Source organism: Stegodyphus dumicola, chromosome X1, assembly GCF_044657685.1.
Source record: "Stegodyphus dumicola isolate Sdum_Otavi_A_Nest chromosome X1, ASM4465768v1".
In the NCBI taxonomy this organism is placed as follows: domain Eukaryota; kingdom Metazoa; phylum Arthropoda; class Arachnida; order Araneae; family Eresidae; genus Stegodyphus; species Stegodyphus dumicola.
In genome coordinates this window covers 168,809,707-168,835,282 of record NC_140780.1, presented here as the reverse complement: position 1 = coordinate 168,835,282, position 25,576 = coordinate 168,809,707, and the positions used below count along the sequence as shown (strand labels likewise).

At 32.8% G+C, this 25,576-nt stretch overlaps 1 protein-coding gene across 2 annotated transcripts in view; it reads left to right on the top strand.

Moving 5' to 3' along the window:
- The window catches only part of LOC118194027 (uncharacterized), a 359,931-nt gene that overhangs the window by 126,155 nt on the left and 208,200 nt on the right, over positions 1 to 25,576 (top strand). For both annotated transcript variants that reach the window (XM_035365210.2, XM_035365209.2), the window contains exons 3-4: positions 2,305 to 2,400; positions 22,042 to 22,236. In XM_035365210.2, the coding sequence (XP_035221101.1) occupies positions 2,305 to 2,400; positions 22,042 to 22,236 (291 nt within the window). The remainder of the gene's footprint in view (positions 1 to 2,304; positions 2,401 to 22,041; positions 22,237 to 25,576) is intronic.

Sequence of the window (25,576 nt, the reverse complement as noted above, 5' to 3'; positions counted from 1 at the left end):
TGGCTTAATATTCCTTTAAATATTGTCCATGACCTTTATGCATCTATCCCACGTCGCATTCAATCTGTACTTCAGTCAAAGGGTGGTCCAACCCCCTATTAATAAAGATTTTCCATTATTTCACAGATGTTCGTATTATTTTGTCCTCCATCTGTATATATATATGTTTTTGATGAATATTTTCTCAGTCCACATTCATAATGAGATACCTACATTAATTTCTTAAGTTCTTTCCCAGGGGAGGAAGATCCTCCACTGGTTTCGTTCAAGCCAGAAGATTTATGCAAATTCCGATATGTGAGAGTAACATTTAAATCTGTAACTTACATCTCATGACTTAGATTTGTTTCCTTTTCTAGGGGGCCCATTAGCAGCCGAGCGGTGTAAAGTCGCTGAACAGTGGTAGTTCAGTCCAAGGTTCGATTCTCGCTAATAGGCCGGCTGCATGGGCGTTTTGTGGTTTTCCCTTATTTAAACGTGTAGACGAGGCAGTTTCCCTTAGAAAGTCCTCCACGAAGGCATTCCTCTTCTTAGGCAGATAGCCCTCGAGTCTTTGCGGTAATCACATAAATCAGACCTTTTCTAGGGAAGTGCTCATCGCTTTGTTTCTCCTGCACTTTTCAGCAATCCCGAATTCATAGCCATTTGGCAAACGAACGTACAGGATGATTAAGTCCAGAATGTCCATTACTGATGATGTAGATTTATTTAACATCAGATTAGACAGATGTCTGGTTTTGCACCCGCTAAGTCGTCTTTCTGCACCGATGGACGAAAAATCAAGCTTAGGTGCGAAGAAAAGGTATATAGAAAGGGGGCAATTTCGTATTTCACAAGAGAGTCAAAAGGAACTTCATGCATTTTAGAGGTGTTCGAAAGGCCAGGAAGAAAAGATGGGACAAAATAAAATTAAAATAAATGGCCTAAAAGTAATAGAGAATAAAAAGAAAAGTAAAAGAAGTAGAAAATATCGTAAAATAAAAAAACGTTTCTTAACTGGATTTACTCCAAGGACCGGTAAAATATTTCGATACGTTATCGCGGACCGGCAAATATTTTTTGCGGACCGGCGGTTGAGAAACACAGTCCTAAAATACGATTGATTCCATGAGTTGTAGTCAAAAGAGGCGGAAGCTGTGTCCATTTACATTAAATAGTGTCTCCCAGGGGTGTGTAATGAGTGTGTTTGGTAGAGCTGAATAGATGCGATGATGGGGGAAAAATAAAGATTGAGGGATCCGGTTACATAATAATTTAAGTCTAGTTGAGAAGCTAACTTATACAAAGATGTTATGATTCTGCTTTGCGATCGCTGCGCCTTCATGGATAATAGAGTGTATGTGTCTTAAACTGAGAAACCTCTGAATTAGAAATGTAATGCTAAGTGTAATTGAGCTAGCTATGAGCGTCGGCAAGGCCAAAAATAAGGTAAAATGATGTAAGAAATAATAACTACATTCATATAAATAGGTAAAAATAATATAATAGGTAAATATATATATATATATATATATAATTTAAATTAGAAATATATAGATACCATAGCATAATTATATAAACAAGCACGTTAAGGAAATCATATTTTATAACAAGTAAAATTCAATTTAAGAAGCTAGCCTTTTGATATAAATGTTACATAGTATAAATACATATATCAATACATATATAAATAAATATCGTCACCATGGATAATAGAACTCTCTTAAAATCAGATTTTAAAATATTAGTGGAAGTCTGAAGTTAAAGTTACAGATAAACTAATAATGTAAAATGAGTTCAATTTTTAAATACATTTCAGGAAAATTTCTCTGTAAAATGTCTTACGAATCCCCGATGAAATAAAATTCGGTGCTTTTTTCGCTACTGTTTCAATTTGCTAAACTTAATTTTTTTTTAAATTAGTAAGAGCAATAACTTTTTAAACTGGAATAAAATTTAATACTTATTTAAAACTGATGGAAATCTTACACACGTAATTTTTAATATTAAGGCTAGCTATTTTTCAGTTATAATAATTTTTAAAACTGTTAATGTAAAACATTTGTTTGCGTAACTTCCCAGTTTAACTCTATAGAGAATTCGACTAAAAGATCATGTGCCTTGTTTCCATTCCTATATTTATACTTCATTCTAGTCCATACCCTTATTTTATCATATATACAAATTTTAAGAATAATTAGATATTATTATTTTTATTAATGAATTTTTATTAAATGTTATATTTTCATATTATTTTCAGTATGCATTAAATTTAAATAGATAGATTTACTCCAACCAGAAATTTGTACTTCTCTCTCCTAACAGGATATGGAATCTCAAGTGAATATGGAAGTAATTTATGAGATTATGTGGGCAGACGATGAAGAATTCGAAAAGGCCGTGCATGGCTTGGATTTAAGAGTGAGATATAGTTTTCTTTTTAAGATACTAATATCTTTTCAAACAAATTGTTTTCACTCTTCGGCTGTAGATGGCAGCACTATACCTTCTGTAACAACAGTTGCTTGGGAAAAAATTATTATTATTTAGGTGTCCAAACCCGAGTTTTTCTCATCTCCTTTCCTAGCGCATCTGCTTTCATGCATGAATTAAGTCGTTGCTTAAAAATATTAATGAAAACCTTTAAAATAATAATTATAAATTAAAAGAAATATATATGTTTTTTAAATATTAAAGTCAAGGAAAGGAGAAGAAATAAATTAATTATATATAGAAGAAATAAATTAATTATGAAAATAAAATTCCCAATGAAAGAAATGAGTAAATACAATTATTATTATTATTTTAATTTTAACGTTTATTTATTTGTTTGACAGTGTAAGCATATTTTTACATAAATACTTAAACATATATAATATTTATTTTTATACTCGAGAGATTAACTTTAATATCAATTGTATGATTAAGAAATAGCTAATGATTATAATATTGTACCCGCTGTGTAGATATTAAACTTACTTTTAATATATATGCGGCATTAGATTTAGTCGGAAAGTAAAAAAATTCATATTTGTGGATAATCACTCATGAGTGTAAATAAGTCGATAGCCCACCAGTTCGAATCCCGCGGACGGGCTGGCTGCATGGGCGTTTTCGTGGTTTTCCCCATGCGTAACGTGTATCCGAGCCAGTTTCCCTTAGAAAGTCCTCCACGAAAGGCATCCCTCCCTTTAGGCAGATAGCCCTCGTGTGCTTTGCCATAATTAAATACACCAACACCAAATAAGTCGATAATATTCCGAAACTGAGGGCTTTCGAAATATGTTTATTTTCAACATAGGAAATATTGGTTAAAGGAGTAATCCGTGGGTATTGTAGTTTTTAGATAAAGTACTAAATAATACCGAAAAAATTCTTAGGACATGCATCGTTATGCAGTGGAAAGGTCAGCGGGAAAATAATAATGACAATAAAAGAAAAATTGGAAGCCCTAAAAAGTATAAATTAAGAAAGTAATTATTATTCTCAGTAATCAAACTTTATACAGAGAAATGCCTATATTTAAAGAATGAGAGAAGATATTAAACATATTACTGTTTTCCTTACTGTTATTTTTGGAAGTTATAATTGATTATCTGGATCATTCTTTCCTTATAATACTGTAGCGAAAAATCTCTTCATTTTTCATTTTTAGAGAGTAGTTTTACATTGAAAATTTAGAAACCATATTACAAAGTTTCTTAAAATAACATTTCATGAACATATTTTCTGCACTCTAGATAAAAATCCTTCTCCAGATTTAAAATTTAAATTTTGATACTGTATCCGTATATCAAAAATTCCGATAAGTTAAATATGAATTATACTTTAATTAGTTTAAAACGAAAAGTTTAATTCTTTTGAAAGCAAAATTAGATGAAACAGCTTTAGTAGATATTTTCACCCAAAATAAAGGGTACATACAAGTTTAATGACGTATTTTACTCAAGGTAAAACTTTTATTCACTAAAACAAGTACCTTTTGCAATTGCTTCCTAATTTGTTTTTAAAAGCCCCAAATTTTGAATCTTGAACTACTCAATAAGTTCGCTCTCAGATGTCTTTGCTGCTAACCTTGCAACGACATTTGCCGTGAATGAAGTAGGTACAGTAAGACTCCGCTTAACGCGGGGGATACGTTCCATCAAAGTAGAGCGTAATGCGAAACAGCGCTAAACGAGGCTATCTTTACATGTAAATATTGGGGTTAGGGGAAGATGGCTAGGAAATTGGTTAGGTATTAAATTTAAAAAGTATGTTTTTTTAATAAAAATAAAACCAAACATTTATTTCTTAAAGCCCAAATTAATACCACATTATTATTTCTTGCAAAAATAAAAACAAAATATAAATAAAAAAATGAATATTCTTAAAAAAAAAAAAAAAAAAAAAAAAAAAAAAACAAATAAAATTCTCAGTCATATTTAGTTAGCCTTCCGCGTTTTCAGTGTTCTGCCTTTTTGTGACAAAAGCATCTAATGTTGTTTGCCTTTTTCTTTTGCGTTGTTCTCTTAAAAGTTCTTCATAAACGGATAGAGCATCTCTAACACCACGCCTTACTTTTGAGCTCCTGTCAAAATTCGGATCATTTTCAATGAATTGATCCATTATTTCAGTTATGGTTGACAAACTCCTTTTTACAAACGCCATCGAAAGTTCTTTTTGCTCTTCTTCTGAATCACTGCTGTCAACAATTTTGTTTTCTTCTTGTTCAGTTAATTCCTTGAGCTCATCATTAGAAAGACTAGCCGCTGCTTCTTGAATTATTTCTTCGACATCTTCCACATTTACCCCTTCAAAATATGTCTGTACAATACCGCACCAAACAAGAAATACAAGTACACTCTTTCGGATATGTATTTGAAACCTATCGCTGCATAATATTTCGGGGAATCCCCGTATGCTGCGAGCGATTTCGTGGAATCCCCGGGTTGAAATAAAAGAGCGCTAAACCGAAACAGCGCTAAACGAAACAGCGTTAAGCGGGGTCTTACTGTATTACATAAAAGTTCAGTGGAAGCTGGCTTCGCTCGATTGCTAAGGCGACAGCCTACGTAATCTTGGAACCCGAGTACCGTCCCCAACAAACAAATTTCTCTACAACCATATCGCACTATGCCCTAGTCACAGATACTACTACAAAAGATTAAAGAGGAAACGATAATTAACATTACGTAAAAAAATATGAATGAAGCATTTTTTTACCTTATGAATATTTTACTAATGTTAAAACTTTTATTCAAACGGGCGTACCCAATGATTTATTACCTTTTTGTGTTAGTGTTATTATTCAAAGTGTTATTACCTTTTTCACAAAATTCTGCATTTTTTTTTAAGAAGACTTTGGAAGTGTATGTCTAGGATCAATGTTTAATTATTTAAGAAAACAATCAATTAATAGTCACATTTTTTTCCTCGGACTCTTTAAACATAAAGACCGATGCATATTTTTACATGGGAAATTACTTGAAATTTTTCTTCCTTTCTCTCTCTCTCTTTTCGCCCTTTTTTTTTTTTTTTTTTTTTTTTTTTTTTTTTTTTTTTTAATAAATTACGATTTTTTTTTACAAGCTTCATTCTTAGAGTGCTTTGCTTTTCAGAATTGAAATGCGTTGCTCAACAGAATTAGGGAAGCAAGCGATTTAGCAATAACAGATAGCTGTTTGTAAATGTGAAGCGTAATATTAAAAAAATGAAAAAAAGCAAGATAATAAAGCTTCGATCAACAAAAAATTGTGTTTTAATGTAAACAAAGAACATTTTTTCAGAAATTCATGTGATTCCATACAAGTCATTATTACCAATACCTTCTGGTGAAGAAAAATTAACATTGACGAATTTTATCAAATGTCTGAGACCTGTGACTTCCTCGAATATGTAAGACGGCTTTACATCTGCAACGCATTGAATTAATAGTCAGCCGATTAGCTTTTGGCGAATTCTTCTCTACTATTCAAAAAATGCATTTTGCAACCAAAGCTGGAGGTTGTGGTCCAGCCACAATGCGGCTGCCTACTATGTCCCAAGCATATTCTATCGATTTCAAATCCAGGGAACATGCCGGGCGCCCATAAGGTGCGCTTTGAGAATGCAGGTGTTTTCATGCTGAAAGAAGGCCTGAATCACCAATGACCACGATGCAAACGATGCGCGACCACGAAAAGTCTAAGAATTTCGCCCCTGTACCTTTGAGCAGTCAGTACTATACAGGTTAGAATGTCCACTTAAGTTTATCCCTATACAAACAAGTACATCACATCCAGGAAAACGCAAAAATGCTAGACTGAATTTGGACTCATCAAAGAGAAGAATTTGTCTCCTCTCTGTAGGTCTGCTATCAGAATTCTGTAGGTCTGCTATCAGAAGTTCTTCAGCCCAATTTCTTTGGGTCCTAAAGATGATGGAAGGTCACTGGAGCAGAAACAGCTTACTTACGTGTATAGAATCTACACGCGTGAAGGCACCTGCGAGTTGTTTCTGATGATAATTCTTTTTCCATTTTCTGCAAAAAGCTGTTGCTGCTGGATGAAATTCTGAACTTGTTCTGAATGATAGTTATTCACAAATAACGCCACGAGCAGCCCATAAGCGACCTTGACTTAGAAATTTTCGAACATTTCTTATCTCTTGGAGACGACTCCCCAGGTGACAGGTGAGAGCAGGTCCGGACACCCGGACGGCTTACATAGACTAGTCGGGTATAGTCAGTACCTCCTATAAACGAAGCCACGGCACGCCGCACACTACGTCACTAAAGTCGTCCTTATGTACAGAAAGCATGGTTGCCACATGAAACCACTTATCGCTGTTATTCCTTTAAGAGGAGAGAAAATGAAAAGTAGTTTTTATTTCCTTGCATAAGGCTTACTATATCCTTTGGTTTTAAATATATATATATATGTGTGTGTGTGTGCAAATATATATATTCCGATTTGATTTCATCGACTGCATTTTCTAATTTCAAATACCTAACCTTACTTTCCTTATATATTTTTATGCTTAAAATAATAACAGTATAGTAAAAAAATTAATTCAACATACTTCAGATTAGTAGTAATAAATATATACTGAATATCTGGCTGATACTGGTTTGCTTTCTGAAGAATATATATTTTATTAAATATTTTCTTCCTTAACAAAGAGGATAACGCATAATTAAGCAAGTTTACAATTGATTAACACTAAAAATCCTTAAATTAATTTTAATCAATTTTTAACGGCATTTTCTGTTTCTCATAAATACAAATTTACACATAATTGTTTAGTCATTTTCCGCTTTTTTTTCACTTCAGTGTGGGACTGAATTTCTTAACAGATGAGAAACCTGGAGAATGATTTGAAAAATACTATTTTTTAGCATCTATCAATATTTATTCATTGGTAGTTTTAAAATACGGTAGCAAAACATTTCATATATTTAGGCATTTTAAATTAGATCATTATTTGAGAATACATAACTGCATCTTCCCCAATAATAAAAAAAAGAAAAATTGTAAAAATTCAACAAACTTGACACTTGGCGGGAATTCAAAATTCTTGTGTTTCATTCTTATTGTTAAATGTTTGTAACACCCCTTTTGTCTAATTATGTGCATATAATTTTTTTTTTGTAACTTGTAAATTTTTGTTCCTGAAAGCATTTCATTGTAACTTATTTGAGAATTTTTTAGCAAATGATAAATATGAAGTTTATATATGTATTTACTGGAATTTTTATCAGGGTAATCAGTAGGAACTTTTAAAACATCTAAATAGATCAAATGTCCTCAATTCTTAGAATTGAAAGAATAACAAGTTTTATGTATTTTCCTATTAGAAATGAAAATAAATATAGCCTGATTGTTAAGATGTAAAGTAAGATTTAAAATTTTCAAAATAATTCAGATTTTTATTAAAGGAAAGCAACACAATTAGGATGCAAAACATATAAAAAGGATTTTATTTATTTATTTTTTTTGGCCTGAATTTTTTGTACCAGTAAATTTATAACTGGAAGTAATAGGAAATGGCATTGCATACTACAGTGGGAAAAAGGGTGGGATGACTATTTATTTATGTAACTTGATGCTACTTATTTTTTATTACAGTTAAGTCTTTTTAATATCAAAATAGTTTAGTATAACTGCATGAAGCCTTACAGCTGGGAAGGATTAAAAATATTTTTTTACTCAATTTATTTTTGATAAGTTTTCCCCTGTATATGTACAACCACATCATTAGAAATTTTAATTCCAAAGTATTTAATTTTAGTTTTGACAGAATTTAGCATGTATTACAATGAAAATATTGTATAAGAATACAGTGAATTTCCTCCATAAAAATGCATGAATATCTATAAAAATGACTCATATGGAATTGTAGGTAAAAACAAATTGTATTTATTTTCTTCTTACAGTGTAAAATTAATGTAATAAACATGTCTGCTTCAATTAAAATAATATTAAAAAATTGTAAAATACTGATTTCAAAATCTAAACAATAGTAATATTAATTGGCAAAGTATTTTATCTTCAAAAATCAATATTTCTCTAGTTTACAATAAATACACCTATTTTGCACAAAATGATATTATATAAGAGACTTAACAACTTTAGCACTTTACTGTCATAATTAGTTAACTATTACAAATGTTTTTTTTTTTTTTTGTGTGTGTGTGCATACATTTTGAAAGAGTTGGTAAAGATTTCACAACACAAATAGAAAAAGCACTATTTTTTATTTAACATACTATCTACATTCTGCAAAAAATATTCATTTAGATAAAATGAATTACAAATTAAGTCTGAAGATAATAAGAAACAATAGATTAGTGTCACTATCTTATTTTATAAAGTTTACTAACTTATAAACATAGTATATGTCATTTCTGCTGTATGCATAAATTATTTTTTTAATTTAATGTTTTCAATTTCCGTTGCTTATTTAAATTGTTACTTAAAAGATTATCATTCAACTTTTTGCAGTAATTATTTAGAAAAATATTCGTTGATGCTTGTATGATGTTTTTCAAAATAATTTGAGGGTCATGAAGTTTAGGACAGTCATTCAACTCTAAAAAAAAATTTTCATGAAGTAAATTTAGAGTAATTTTACACACTGTAACTCGTGGATTTGCCGAAAATAAAAATTTTTGCTCATATTCATCTGAAATAAGTTTCTTAACAACAATAAAATTGTATATAACAGCATGTAAAATATCAGGATGAGGATACATAAGACCTCTATCAAAAACCTTAATCCATGAATGAATATTTTCATCGTTTTCTAAAGCTAACTCCTTATCAATAGTAATATTGGATTTACATACATCACATTTTAACTTTTTTAGCATACTATAACAGCAATATCCAGGTGTATAAGTCAAAATAGGTACATCCAATTTTATGTCGTGTATATCACTATCTTCAACTGTTATTTCATCTATGAATGTTTGTACATCAGTGTCATCAAAAGTTTGTTCTTCAGTGTCTTTAAAATCAGATACATGAAGAGGAATATTTCCAAATTTTGAAGAGTTTATTTGGGTTGGTAATGTACTCTGAAGTCTTAATTTACCCTCTATTTCATAAACCTGTCTGATAGAAATATTATGGTGAGCTCCAGCCAGTTGCCTGTACTTACCAAATCTAGCCTCTAACGTATCTGTTTGTATTTTTCCAAGTAAAAGGTATTTAAAACCCAACTCATTTATACAATACCTTGATATCTCAATTAAAGCATACGTTGTATGGTATACTGCAAAGTGAGTTTCTTTGGTTAGGCAACCAGAGGTTAAATTCAAATTTTTCCAACTATCTAGCCAATTCAAAAAGTTATTCATAAAAACATATTTTTCATCATTTTCTGCCACAGTGAAAGGTGTTTCAAATACATTATTTTTATGAACCCCTTTAAAAATAGATTTCACATTTACAATTGACCACCATGTGTTTATTATTTTAATAAAGTTTCCAGTTTCTTGGAAATTTATTATTTCTTTCTGCTGCCCAAAAGAAAATAATGCTTCAACAACATTATCATTAAAAATCTGCAATGCAAGCTTTACACTTTGTTTTTCTAAGTTAGTTGGATATAGAGCTTTTATTGTCAGACTATAAGCATACTTTAATAACTTACCAGTTTCAGATTCATGTAATTTTTTAATACAAGAAAAAGATGCAGTTTCAATATGTGAAGCATCATCAAAACTTGGGAAAAACATACTCTGATTATTATTTTTTTGATTTATCCAGTTATTTCTAATGCATTTTAAAATATGCACTGTATCAATAATAAAAAACATTGGCCTAGATTTGTCAACAGGGTTTTGATAAACAATACTAACTTTAGGTGGTTCGGAAAACAGAGACATAGCCTTTTTATTAATCGAATTATTGTCAGTGACAATAGCAATAATTTTAAACCCAATATTTTCTAATCCCACAACAATTTTTTTAATATAAATATACAAATTATCCGCACTAAGTGTTTTCACCGGCAAAATATGTACAACATCCTTATAAACAGATAATAGGCTGCGAATCATGAAAACATATGCACTAGATGCAGCATTTTTGCAATTATATGCCATTCCACACAAATTACCACCTTTATAATCAAATGCTTGATTTAGATGAATTTCATCAATCATTAAAATAACAAGCAGATCTTTTTCTGATAGTTCTTGAAATTTAAATTTTATGTAGCTTAGGAACTTTTGGTTGTATTGTTCATTTATTGGATATATATTAAAATCTGAAAAAATTTTCTGAATGGTCCGTGGATGAGGCATAATAATATTTTCTGAATTTCGAATAAAATTATATGCATGTGGTGAAATTGTGTGAAGTAAAGTGGAAAATATTAGAAAGTCTGCAGAATACCTATATTGTTGTTTTTCTGAATTCAAATTTGATAGTTGCTCAACGAGAAAATTTATTTCATTGTTTTTATGTGGAATTTTCTCTTTTAAAATTGTCATTAATTCATTTACAATTTGTAAATAATTTTGAATACTGTCTTCAGATGAATCATTTGAGGCAAATAGGTCTAATTTCTCTAAAATACTTAAAAGATCTTTAAGGTTGTTAATTTTTGATGGGATTACATATTGCTTCAGTGATTTAATAGGTATATTTCTAATTGCTACAGATATATTCAAATTACAATCAATCAATAATGATTTTAGAATTCTTGGATGATTGTCATTAGAAATATTAAGAATCATAGTATGTATAGGCCTGTGTATAACTATCCAGTTATCTGGTAAATTCACAGTATTAAAACAAATTTTTAGTTCATCTAAATTATAAAACATTTGTTTTCGTTCATACTCTTCCTTTTCAGCTAAGCTACAGGCTAAGGCTTTTTCGAGTGCATCTTGTTCTCTTTTGAGTCTTTTATGCTCTGGTGATTCCCTTGATGAAACACTGGAACTAAGATGACTCGGACCATCAGGAAACAGACTTGGAATTGCACCATTCTTTAAACGAGGATATGACAATGGTATAATGATCTTCTTTCCAGTTTTCTCATCAAAGAATTCAGTTTGCCCTCAGAACATCCTCTTGCTTGAAGTGAAGTTCACACACCTTTTAATATGAAAAAGAACAAATAAATAAACATGTATCAAAAGGTTAAACAATTATAAAATCGTAAGCATTCGCCATCCTTTAAATACATGCACAGTCTAATAAGGGTTTTATTGTATTTTTATTTAATCATGGCAAAGCACTCAAGAGCTATCTGCTTAAGGGAAGGGTTACCGTTGTGGAAAACGTTCATCATTTAATTTCTTTAAAAATAATACAGGGCGATAATGTTTGGATGGTAACAATTTGAAGAGATATAGCCATTTAAAGTGCACAACGCAAAAAAGTGATGCAGCCATTTAGAGTGAATAATGCAAAATCTTAAAACAAAACTATTAACTCTTTTGGGCTAAAAAGAGCCATGGATGCTGTCAAAGTTTTGAAAAGTGCAAATAATTAGCACATGTTTGTTGTCATATGTCAAATGCATATAACATAAGTAATATTTAATTGATACATCCTCAGGTAACATACAATTGCTACATCCTAAATATTTCTTTCTTCAGTTATTTGAAAACAACACTTGGTTATGGAATTACATTCAAAATGGTGATAATACAGTTATAAAAAGAATAAGATTAACCATCAGTTGATGGATAAGAATAAGATTAACCACATTCATTCGTACCATTCAAATATAAAGTTACTGGCTCTTTTTCTAAACATTTTTACAAATGATATGTTCACAACCAGAAGTACAAATTTACTTGTGTGCCTATGAATGTTTATATTTAAGAGCATAAAACATCATTAGTCATTAAAAAAAATTCATTTTTCTTGAATTATTGAAAACATGTATAAGTGCTAAAATATGATACACAAAGAAAAAAAACAAGAATTTGTATATTTAACAGTTTATTTGCAGTAATTAAATATTTTAGGCTATTCTTATGTAATTTTGGAGTGAAATATTCACATTCATCAATCGTGTTTGACATTATATTACTGTGGAAGGCTCACTAGATTGCTTATTTTCCATATAATTTTCTTAACTTTTTTCAAAAATTTTAAAAGTTATATAACTTATTAATACAATGAAACATTTTCATATTCCACTGCAACAAGTATAAATAAACAAAACCCCTTATATAAGTGTTTTTAGATAAGAAATTAATGTAAATTTCAAGCCCACAAGAACTTACTGCCAGTAGCAAGTGCCAGTAGCCAGTAGCAACACTGTAACAAGGTAGGTGTTATTGGCATAAGAAACTCGTACTTTTATAGATGTGTGTGTGCATGAAACAATTTAATAGGCTAATTAGGATTTATGCTAACATGTAATGAAAACTAGTAAGCTTACAATCTTAGGCAATATTATTTGAACAAGACAGTTTAATTTAAACACCTTGTAACTTATTCCAGAAATTAAAATAATTACTGTCAAAACTAGTCCATTTATACGATTGTTTTCTTTTACATATATTTCATATTTTTTTTAAGGATTTTAGAATTAATAAAGTTTAGAACATTGCATAATTAGCATTAATTTCCTGTTCACATGAGTTACGAGCAAAATGCATTCTCAAATGCTCCTAGCATATAATAAAGGGGCATTGCATACATTCAGTTTTAAAAAGAAAAAAAAATAAATAAAATAGGTGGAACGAGACTTATCTAAATCAAAAGAAATAGTATACCCAAACAGTTAAGTACTTATATCTAAAACAACTTTAAATTAACGGCTTTAAAATTACGACTTGAAGCATTTTATATTTATCTACTTAAAGTTATAATATGAACTTTATAAGGCTGGTGGATTTTCTATTGACTAGTTATTGAGAAAAGGGTCCATTTTATAATCACTTTAAAATTCAGTATAAGCTCTGTATAACATAAATTCCTGAAAGATTAATCAATCCCAAATCAATGTGCGTGTTATAAAGATCCCGACGCCGAAAATATAAATTACTGAAAGAATTCATTAATAATACTCATTCATAATGGGATAAGAGAAATTTCTGCCTAGTAAATAAATATATAACTATGCTTGTATAGAAAGTAATTAAAACTTCGTTTTATTTTCTATGGTTGAATGCAATGGAACTTTAGTAAATTATTTCCCTTGCATTGAGAATTTTTTGTTTTCGCATTTTCAAGTCATGTTTCTTTCAATGACATTAATCTTTCAGGAATTTTCTAATTTAAAAATGAAATGCATGCTTACCTTTGAATGTTTCGTAGGCTTGAATCCATCTTTTCGTTTGCAGTTCCAAATCCATTGTTTTCTCAGTTGTTCTTCCGTAGAAAAACTAAATACAGCCACCTTCGGGCCATTCTTATAATTTCCTTTGCATGTTGCAACACAGCATTTATGTGGCATAATAAAAAATAAATAAAGTAATTTAAATGAAAAATGTTCTATTAGAGCACACTACGCTTTCAAACAACAGTCAGTTCACTACGCTACGACACCGAAGTATATTCTTTCATTCTTTGCCACGAGGAAGATGGTAGGAATGACGACTTAGATGACGTCAGACCGTTCAAGCAACCCTAGAGGCTTGGCTTCGTATATAGGAGGTACTGGTATAGTCCGGATCTCGCAACTATCTGAAGCTACACTCCGAAAACAATACAAGGGCAAAGTACATGGCCATACAAGGGCGACTCCACAAGCAAACAGCAATGTTTCGACTCATTCCAATGGCGGACACTACGATCCGTTAATTTTGACAGGTTTCCAAATTTCCTATGAATCGCGACTGACTTCCAAACTTGCTATCACTCATCACGCGGTGCTTTCAAGAAAACTATATTGAGATAACATGAGAGAGTCGCTCCTAACTGCTTACCTTGTTACAAGTTGTACAAAATTAAAATTCCCAAACAGCCACCCGCCTTAAATGATCTTTGGACGCCTATTTTAGCATGATTGTTACAAATTGGCAAACTCAAATGGAACTTTGTCTGTAAAGGGGTCTTGAATTCAGGCGAATTTAATGATATTATCTCCTAAAATGCAATTTTCGAGCCAGATGATAAGCTAATAAGCTCTCTAAAAAAACAATAGCTTGTCCAGTGTCTGTTAGGTTTTTTTCCCCTATTATCGTGATTCTAAAATCACATAAACAATATGTCTAATCGTATATTGGTATTTGGATACATCGCAGCGGGTTACAGCCAAAAACATCGCGGACGAAAACGTCGCGGAGAAAACAACACAAGGCGAAAACGTCGTGCTACAAAACATCGTGGGAGAAAACATCGCAAAGAGAAAACATCGCAGTCCTAAAACATTGTGGTACAGAACATCGTCGTCGAAAATAAAGCGGTTTAAAAACTTCGCAATTTAAAAACATCGTCGTCGAAAATATCGTGGTAAAAAATAAAGTATCTACAAATCATCGCATGACGATAACATCACAGACATACTTTTTTCATACATGCTTTTCGCAAACATGCTTTAATAACTGTAAATGGATATTCCCATGATGATTTGGAAGCGCAAGATGGAAAGAAGGATAATTTCTACTTTCAAATTTTTTTATTAACTAATAATTTTTTTCTGAAAAAGTAAGAAGGAAACTTAAGCATAGCAAATTAATGCAACTTATAGCAATTAATAGAATTTTAAACCGACATAGTTAACTAACAAAGGCCATTAATAAATCATTTTTATAAAGTTTTTACTGGTAATTTTTCATGAAAAGTATAAGCTATAAGTTGCATTTAATTTTCTATGCTTAAGTTTCCTTCTTACTTTTTCATCAAAAAATTATTAGTTAATAAAAAATGTGAAAGTAAAAATTATCCTTCTTTACATCTTGCACTCACAAATCATCATGGGAATATTCATTTACAGTTATTAAAGCATGTTTGCGAAAAGCATGTATGAAAAAAGCATGTCTGCGTTGTTATCGTCATGCGATGATTTGTAGATACTTTATTTTTTACCACGATATTTTCGACGACGATGTTCTTAAACTGCAAAGTTTTGAACCGCTTTATTTTCGACGACTATGTTTTGTACCAGGATGCTTTAGGACTGCGATGTTTTCTCCCACGATGTTTTGTTGCACGACGTTTTCGCCTTGCGTTGTTTTCTCCGCCACGTTTTCATCCGCGATGTTTTTGCCGCGATGTTATCGGCGGACACCTCGCAGCGCCATTAAGAGCCGCCCATTATGTCCCAAGGCGCCGCGGCATTAAGAACCACAATATTAAACTAGTTACGCGTGAATGAATCCTTTCAAAAGTACTCTTTTCAAATGAAGCGTTGCCTGAAATATACCTGCACTGCACATCAAGAGAAATTTTTAAAAATTTTAATTGTGAATTTTTACATGTATAATTAATTAAATGATTCACTTCATATAGTTATTTGAAACTTAACAGTAATAATTTAAACACGCGGTGGCTAATAATTATTACAGCTTTAAGCTAATACTTTAATATAAAATCGAATTAAAATTCATAAATTGCAGTGTATGTGACCTATGAAACAATTGTATATAACTGCCATTATTTCATGCTGCTTACGTTAGAAATCGCTATTTACAGTTTGCAAAATTATCAAAGAGACCGTAAAACAAAGGGTTTTCTATGTTAGCCAATTATTCGTGTATCTACGAGAATATGTATATATGTAATAATATATTCATGTCCTAAAGTATATGATTATATGCAATACAGTCCTAATTATCCATTTACTTTTACATTCTGACCCTTCAGTTTACTTGTATTCTCCAGAAATGTAATCCATTCTAAAAATTAATAAAAATTAGCTTTTTTTCAAAGTGCGAACGTATTGAACTTAACGAAGGGCATAGTATCACTACCTTTGATGCCGATCACACGTGACAGGACGGAGACACCAGTGCTTTGCTATGACAGCGAGACAGGTATGACTGACTCAACACCATCAACCTCACCAACTGCAAAACACTGGATTTTTGCATTCTGCAATCTAGCTTATTTGTTTGAAGCAGTGCTTAACGTATTTGACAATTATATGTGTATTTGGCTGCCATACATGCATGAATATTTTGACATTCCTGTTACATTGGAATAATTGCAGAAGATATAGTACAGATGAAAAGAAGGTACTACTGAAGATCTACTGTGCACATTTAGAATGGGGCTCTATGTTAATATATGTGTTGGGTTTTGACATACTACAGCGTATGTAATAAATCATTATACGCTATTGTCGCATCTAAATTTTGACTTATTAATAGAAAGTTGGATTGGTTGCGGATAATATTATACAATTGAATAAATGGTGCTAAAGATTATTAATTTTACAATGGTACTACATGGTTCTTGCTTAAGTGATTTGACACATTAGAATATAGTATAACATTAACCTGAATGGCTGTTACGTAAATAATATGGTGCTTTAATGAATAAGTGTATCTACAGTTGCTATTTTACAAATTGAAGATTCTGCTTTTGATATAACATATGGCAGCTGAACGTTATATAAGTATTTGCATAAAATTTTATTGTGTAAATCACTTGTGCTGTGTAAATTGGATGCATCTCCTGTATCGGGTACTTCCATTCCTCTTGCAGTACATTTCAACGTTCCGGCGAAGGCATGTTCTCTCAATATACCAATACGGATGGAATTGTCTTGGTGTGAAGATAATGTGCATTAGCACAGATGTACATACCCTATTACTGAGCAAATATCTTGATCATGCTAAGAGAAAATGCCGGCCTTCTTTATTATCCTGGTCGTGACAGTTTTTCCTTTTAACATGCACCTATAGTATTTTGTGGACTTATATCTGGCAAATGCAGATGACACCATGATGTGAAGAACATATGCGGTTAGGTAATGTTCCAACGTTTATGAATTTACGCATACACATTAGTCTTTATATCCTATAAGGAATCTGCGTATATATTCTGGGAGGGGCCTGTGTCCCCTAACATAACGAATTAGTTGCGATATGGATATTTTTCATTCCAGATCTATGGTTGCCAGTATGTGCAGCTTCTAGCATCATAGCAGTCTTCTTGTCATTTGTTCTTGTCATTGTCATTTTTAGTAGTAGCTTTAAGTAGAAATGGGGCCGTAGAATTCTCTGTGGAGTCGCTTCTATGCTGCAGGCCTTATCTTTTCTTTGCCTTATCTTATTCTTTATCACAGTGTCAGCTTTATCTTTCCCAGTTTTTACAGTGTGAACTTTGACCCAGTACAACTTGATGTTTAGGTGACTATATCTTAGGAAATTTACGTTGTATGCTATTCATGATCTATCTGTCTATGTTTTTGACCTCCCGCCCCGTTCATTGAAGAATACTACTAGGATATACACTGGTGTGCAAAAATTAAGGACGAAGTCGAAAAATTAGCATATCAGCTGAACGAAGAGGCAGAGCGGACAGAAAGACAAATCAGGAGATTAAGTAAGATGATGTACGGTAGCACATGCGCAGATATGCAGGTAGACGTAATGGGGGGAGTGTCTGAGTAGTATAAAGCATGTTGTCGGTGTAAGATCAGTATTTCTGGCAAAGAGATTGCACGCCGCATAGCAGTTAAAATCACACCGAGTTGCTGCCTCAGCGAGAAAGGGCGAATAATCAATCTGTTAGACGACATGTGGATGCTTTTACCCGAGGTCGAATCATTGAGAAGTTGGAGGAAGGCCGCAGTGTGACAAGTGTGGCTGCAGAGTTCGGAATTGCTCACAGCATCGTTTCACGACTTTGGAGACAATTTCAAACTACAGGAACAGTTATCCGGGGGTTTAGTAGTGGTCGTCCACGAGGAACCACACCCTCAGATGACCGGTATATTGCCTTACAGGCCAGAAGAAACAGGCGGCAGACAGCGGGAGAAATCGCTAGACACACGACACAGGTGACTGGACGACCGATATTGCGTTTTACCGTGGCCAGAAGACTGCACGGTGGTGGTCTGTTTGCACGACGCCCTGTACGGTGTGTACCTCTAACGCCTGCCCATCGGAGAAGGCGTTCTCTGTGGTGCCGGGAACACCGGAATTGGAGAGACAATGAATGGGGATGAGTACTCTTTACAGATGAGAGCAGATTCAGTCTGAGTAGCGATTCTCATCGCATACTCATCTGGAGAGAGCGGGGAAGCCGCAATCATCCCTCGAACATCATTGAAAGGGACAGGTATGGAGGTGACGGAGTTCTCGTTTGGGGAGGCATCATGCTTGGTAGTCGTACAGACCTTCACATCTTCGACGCAGGTTCAGTCAACGGGACCCGTTATTGTAACGAGATTCTTCTTCCATATGTGCGTCTTTTTAGAGGCGCTATGGGACCGCAGTTCCTTTTCATGGACGACAATGCACCATGTCATCGCACAGTAGCTGCCGAACAGCTCTTAGAGAGTGAGGATATTGAATGTATGGATTGGCCGGCACGATCTCCGGATCTCACTCCCATCGAGCATGTATGGGATTTTCTAGGCAGACGCTTGGAAGCTCGTACCTTACCACCAGTAACGATTCCGGAGCTTCGATTGGCGCTGCAAGACGAATGGGCAGCAATGCCTCAACAACTCATTGACACCCTCATTCTCAGCATGGGCAGACGCTGTGAAACCTGCCTAGCAGTCAGGGGAGATCATATCCCCTATTAAAGACCGGATGTTTCTTGCTGGACACCCATCACAGGGATGTTTCGGCTTTCAGTCGCATTGCGCACCATGCTACTTTTTCAATAAAGCTTCTTTTTATCCCTCTGATTTCTCTTTTAGTAAGTGTTGCTTACATTACTCATGTCCTTACGTATTGGGGATCTTACGGTATTAAATGTGTTGATTTGGAAAGCTTTTGCACAAAGTTATATTGAAAAAACCGTCTCGTCCTTAATTTTTGCACACCAGTGTACTTTATACGATGGAAAACCTGCGGGCCTGATTTTGAATGGAGTGCAGTATTGATAAATGCCACAAGAGATGTTGATATTGCATATATTTGAGTCAGCACTGCACTTGTTATTGCTATACTACGCATTGTAATATATGAAACATAAATTTACTTTTCCATAATTTTACTTGAAACATTTACATGAAAGGAATTAAGTACCGATTTCAGGCTGCAATTAATTTTCATTTTGCTGTTACAAAATATCGCTTATTCAAGTTCCTTATTTTAATGAACATGTAGAATCATTATGTTTCAATGAGCCAGAAACTTGAAAAATCAACCCTGTACTCACATGTTTTCAGCTATCTTCCAATTGCTTGTTGTGCTTTCTACTAATACAATACTAGCGCACACAGCGACTATATTCGGGTACAGTTTCCAGTTCCGGAGAAAAGGATTTCAATTACTTATATTCCTTTCCCACTTAAAGAGCAAATAGTGGAAAGAGGCGGCGAGATTCAATCAAGATATTTATTGCCCACTAATCACCATATCTGGGCAACGCTGAAAAACGATATATATATATATATATATTAATTTAGTCTTGAAGAATAAACACTGCCTTTCCTCCGAGGTCTTTCCCTTTTGCTAGCTGGATGTGTTGAGCATTACACCACAACATCACACGGAAAATGACTTTTAATTCCTTGCAACAAGTCTTTGGTAGTTCCATAATAATCCCTTTCACTCACCATGTTGTTGCTGTTGTTTGAAATGGCCGGGCACATGTAACTTAATACAATCGTCAGTTTCAAGTGCAGAGAGCATAAAGATTATTGTAACTTAATGCAGTTCCAAAACTCTTGGTTATTTACTCACCTCTGGATCAGTCGTCTTATCATCAAGTACGTGGTTTAGGGTACACCACAGGGAGTGACCAAATTACATCTTCGAAAAAGAAAGTTCCGTGCCAGTTTTTATAGAAAACATCCCGAAGAAATGGATCTCCCTCTACAAGGTGTATTCTCCCTCTTTTCTGCATGCCTTCCTAGTGTAACGGTAGCACACTCGGAACGTATTCGGGAGGTCCAGGTTCCAGTTCCGGCGAGGGCACTGCTAATTTTTCACATTCCCTGTTTTCAAAGTAACCTAATGACTCGACAATGGCGACCGAACTAAAAGGTGATGGATGATGGATAATTCTTCACCGGCAAGATTTGGCGATTGGGTTCCCTAATCACCAGTCGCCCTTTAAAAGGGGAAGCATGTAAGGTATTTTCTCCTTCCTTTCTGCATGTCTTCGTGGTGTAATGGTAGCACAATCAGCGCGTATTCGAGAGGTTCAGGTTCGAGTCTGGTGAAGGCAATGCTCATTTTTCACAACTGCTCCTTCAGAATAACCTAATAACTCTACATCTTTTCCACTATCATCTGCATTTCGAGATGGCTTTTGGGTTAATAATATTTTAAGTGTCCTTGTGCAGTAAACACACTTACCAAAATGTATGACTTCTTTGGGATTCGAACCCGGGTCCAATGATGTGGCAAACGGCTTTCCTACTACTAAGCTAGTAGGGTGCAGGGTAGAAAAGTAGTCTATGGTGAATAGAATCCAACGAGAAAAAAATAATAATTTGTTAAATAATTCAATCCCGTTTGTGTCGAATAGTTTGGACTCTGTTGTATGTGTTGTGCATTCTAATAGTCAGTGTCACTCTTCATTTATCAGATGGCATTTCAACATCAGACAGGTAAGTGATAAAAATAACTTTAATAAGCTTAAATTAATGAGATAAAAGTTTAACTTGTTTCTACAAAAACGTCTAGTCAGTGTTACAGTTCTGTAAACATGTAATGATAAAAGTTATTCGTTTAAACTGGCTGTTAGATGAACAGAATACACTATTCTGCGTTCTTTTTTAATTCATGTGAATCGTTAAAAAAAAGTTTAGTTTTCAGCAAGAAACTGCCGTGACTGTTTAATTCGAACTGCATTTTTAATGTTGTTTTTCCAAGGAACGTGCTCTTAGGCTAAAGAATATAAAAAGCGGATCAGAAAACCATTGAAAAGGGATTACCAGCGGATTCAAGTTCAATAGTAAACGACTTAAGTGTAGTTTCAATTCCGGTTCGCTAAAATATTTATAGAAGTTTTGTTTGCTTTGGAACTTCTTTCCTCCGAAAAAAAAAAATTGGCTTAGTGTATTGAAAATAAAGAAATTGTGCTTTCTTTTTATTTAGCATAGGTGTTTTTATGCACATGCATTAAAGCAATTTTGTTTCAAAAACGGCAAATAGGTATAATTTCCAAGTATCTTTCCTTCCCACACTTTAATGTGTCTAAAAATGCTTGTTGTATTTGGTCAGATTTTGTATATCTTCATGCTTTCACCTCCGTAGGAAAATTTCGAGACAAGCAGTTAAATTTTTTTTTTTCGTAAGATTTTTAAAAGAATTCCAGCACGCTTGTATAAAATATTTTTATAGAATTCTAGTGTGCCTATATATATTAAAAAATATAAATAAAAAAACTCATTTTCGGCGATTTTAATTGAAAGAGAGTACATTTTTAGAAACTGAGCGCAGTGTCCAAGACAGAATTTTAATAAGCGCACATTTTTTGTACATTAATCTTAATATCACTGCTTCTTGTAATTGTCATTTCTTAAGCCTTTCTTTCTTTGTATTTCTTGCAGGGCATCCTATGTCTGATGGAAGCTCTTCAAACAGCTATGCGTGAGGAGCAGCTTCATTTTGAGCAGTTGACAATACAGCTGCAGAAGTATCCTGATCGTAACTCTTGTCAACACAGGAAGATATCAGCAGCACTTTGCACCGCTCAAAGGCTGTTGACGAACCTGTGCACCAAGCATATGATGTGCTCCGGACAGGTGAGTCTCAATTTAAAGTTTATTTGCTTCGTTTCATTTATGTTTCCACTTCATTCAACAAATGTCATAAAAACCTGCTTTACAGATTTCAGAAAATCAGCAGAATTTTACCTTTTTAGGTGTTTCCGCTTAAAGCAACTTTGTCTATGTTCGTTGCATACGAAATTTCCATTTTTACCATATTACACGCATCTAAACTGCTGTCTTTCATGTACAACACTAACATTATTGCTATCATTTTCACTCGTATTACTAGTACATTGTTCCTCATTTCCCCCCCCCCATCAAGCTTCGTAGTATTTTCTAAATTCTCTACTTCATCATCAGAGTCTTTAAATTCACTATCATAATCAAAATTATTATCTGATTTGTTCAGAAGGTCTAAATTATTTTTTAGTGGGAGGCTTAGACATCTTAATATTCTAACAGTTATATTCAGTAAATAAATTTTGAATCCGTATGGGGAAATTAAATAAAAAAAATATTAGTTATACCTTAATGCTACTTTGAGTGAATAGATAGAAATCCTCTAGAACAGCGGTTCTCAACCTTTTGACTAACGCGTACCATCTAAACAAAAACTGAAATCCTTTAGTACCACCACCACCATTCTTGAACAAAAGCTCAGATCGCATAAATTTACGAGTGGTAGAGGAAAAAACTCAATCAGGATGTTGGAGTTTTAATTTTCAGATTCAATAGTTAAAAATACTTTGCTTCTTTTTGCGTACCACCTATTTTTGTCTTGTGTTCCACCAGTGGTACGCGTACCAGCGGTTGAGAACCCCTGCTCTAGAACGTAATTAACAAAGAATAAATAATAACTTACGGTATTAGTAGAAAGTGATTCTCCTCTTCGATAATATAACTATTTTTAAGAATTTATTTTAATATATAATAGAAACAGCTAATGAATATAACTGAAGCACGCATGAAAACACATGTAGAATAGCGAATTAAGGTTAAAATACAACGAAAGTATCCGGAAGAAGGGAATTACTAGCTACATTACATGTGCCAAAGGCTTCATTAATGTGCGGAATACGTTTGATAAGTGAAATCTACGTAATATTTAATTTACAGAAGATTCAAAGAAAAATGAATTTAAAATAAATTTAAGAGATAATATTTTGTAATAATGTATTTCCCAATTTTCTGAATATTTCAATAATGTTCTCTTGCTACAAGTTTTTGATTTATTATTAGTATATCATGCTTAGATATACTTGCAATAACGCATAGAATAATTCGGTGTGTGGATCTGGAATTTGAATTTAGTTTAATCCTCTGATCTACAAAAGAGACTCTTTTACTCTTAAGCTGTCTGGAGATAGCAACTCGTCTCGGATATTTGCTGCTTAAAAGCGGAACTGGAAACAGCAATCTTCATAATATGGCCTGTTGTCTTAAGAGGTTTAACTTCGCAGTTCGTTTAAACAAAAATAAAATATTAAGCCTTTTAATTACATACCGTACAACTCCTCTTTATTTTGGAGATACTCCATGGAATTGATACCAGGTGAACTAAAAGATTGGAAACAGGCTAGCTCTAGTATATTCAGTTGGGTATGGATTAAATGTTCGTACCAAAAAAAAAAAAAAAAATACTAATATTCAGCGAGAATAGATTTGTAATTTGTATCTGTCGGTTAAAACTGTTTCATGCTTATTAATGGTCTAAACTATTTTCTTGAATCTTAAGTGATCCTTTAATTATTACTATTTTAAATATATTTAGTTAGAAATTGCTAAGAAAAGTTGACGTTTTTGTAAACAAATATCGGAATTTAAAAAAAAAAAAAAAAAAAAAAACCTTTCGCATATATATTGCGCTTCAAATGTTAAAGAACAAACGTTTTCTCCACAATGGTACAGCAAAATTCAATGATAAGGACGTCAAATAAAGTTAACGTAAATAATAAACGATAAAAACTTATTGGAAAAAAATAATAAAAAATATACGAAACAGCTTTGTTTGTTAAGGGAACGTTTATACTTAAATATAAATACAAGAACGTGTGTCGAAGTTTCATGCATGCACACGGGTAGATTTTTCAAAAGCATTTGTGCTTGTTAAATATTTCTCAATGAATTAGTATAAATGATGTCCCAGATAAATCTGTCGCCATATTCTGTAAGATGGCGAGCAAGTGTTTGGATGAGAATACGCTTTTTTCAGGTTAATGCCGCAAGACGGCTAAATATTAGTTGCTGTGTTATCTACAGAGTAAGGAATATGTATGTACACCGCGAAAAAAAAAAGGACAGTTCTATATCTCCCGTTCTACTGGGCTGATTGACAAAATTTAAATTGCGTTTTTCATGTCTCGAAAGCACGACTTAGGATATAAATTAGATTTATATATAGCATTGTTCTAACCTAAGTATTTTGACACCAAATCGGATTTTTTCTGATATAACATACCAATTTTTTTCCATACTTCAATTCTAAGACTCAAATTATGCCTAAATATTAAATTTTGTAAAATTTATTGCAAACTTTACGAAAAAATTCAAAAATTTATCTTGGCGCAATTTTTTTTTCAGTTTGCGCCAAGAATAATTCACTTGGCGAACTTCTTAATGTATGCCAACGTATTTTCCTTACCCTTCCATTATGAAGGAGCGAGAAAAAAGGCACCTCGTTCCTACCTTTTTATATTGCGCATGAGCGGGAAAAAAGTTTCATTGTTCTTACTTTCAAATAATTTTAATACAGTGTCTAAATCACATTTGATGTTTTATCGCTTACAATAAATATGCCAAATATATAAATTCACGTATATCTTCGGAAATCTTGAATAAAAAACTATAATTTTTTGCAGGTATGATTAGAAATACGTCTACTTTAAGATGATGGTAAAAATTTTATAGATTATAATTCAAATTTATTTTGAAAAATTTATAAAAATTATTTTAAAATACAAATTTTAGAAATGAATCATAAAAAAGTTGAATTTTATTTGAAATGAACCTGAATTTCGAAACGTGAAAGAAAGAATCAAATAAGTTTAATAAAAAAAGAGAGATTAATAAATATACACCAAACTCAATTAACATTGAGGAGCTAAAGTTTTGAGAGCTAATTTTTTAAAAGCTACTCGTGCGATTTTTACAAAACTTGGTAGTTTGGCTTAATTTGAGTCGTAGAATTGAAATATGGAGAAAAATTGGCTTGTCATTTCAGAAAAAGTTCGATTTGGGTCAAAATACCTATATTAGAACAATTCTATACATAAATCTAATACATATCCTAAGTCGCGCTTTCGAGACATGAAAAACGCAAGATGAATTTCGTCAATCGGCCCAGGAGAGCAGGATATATACCCAACTGTCCCAG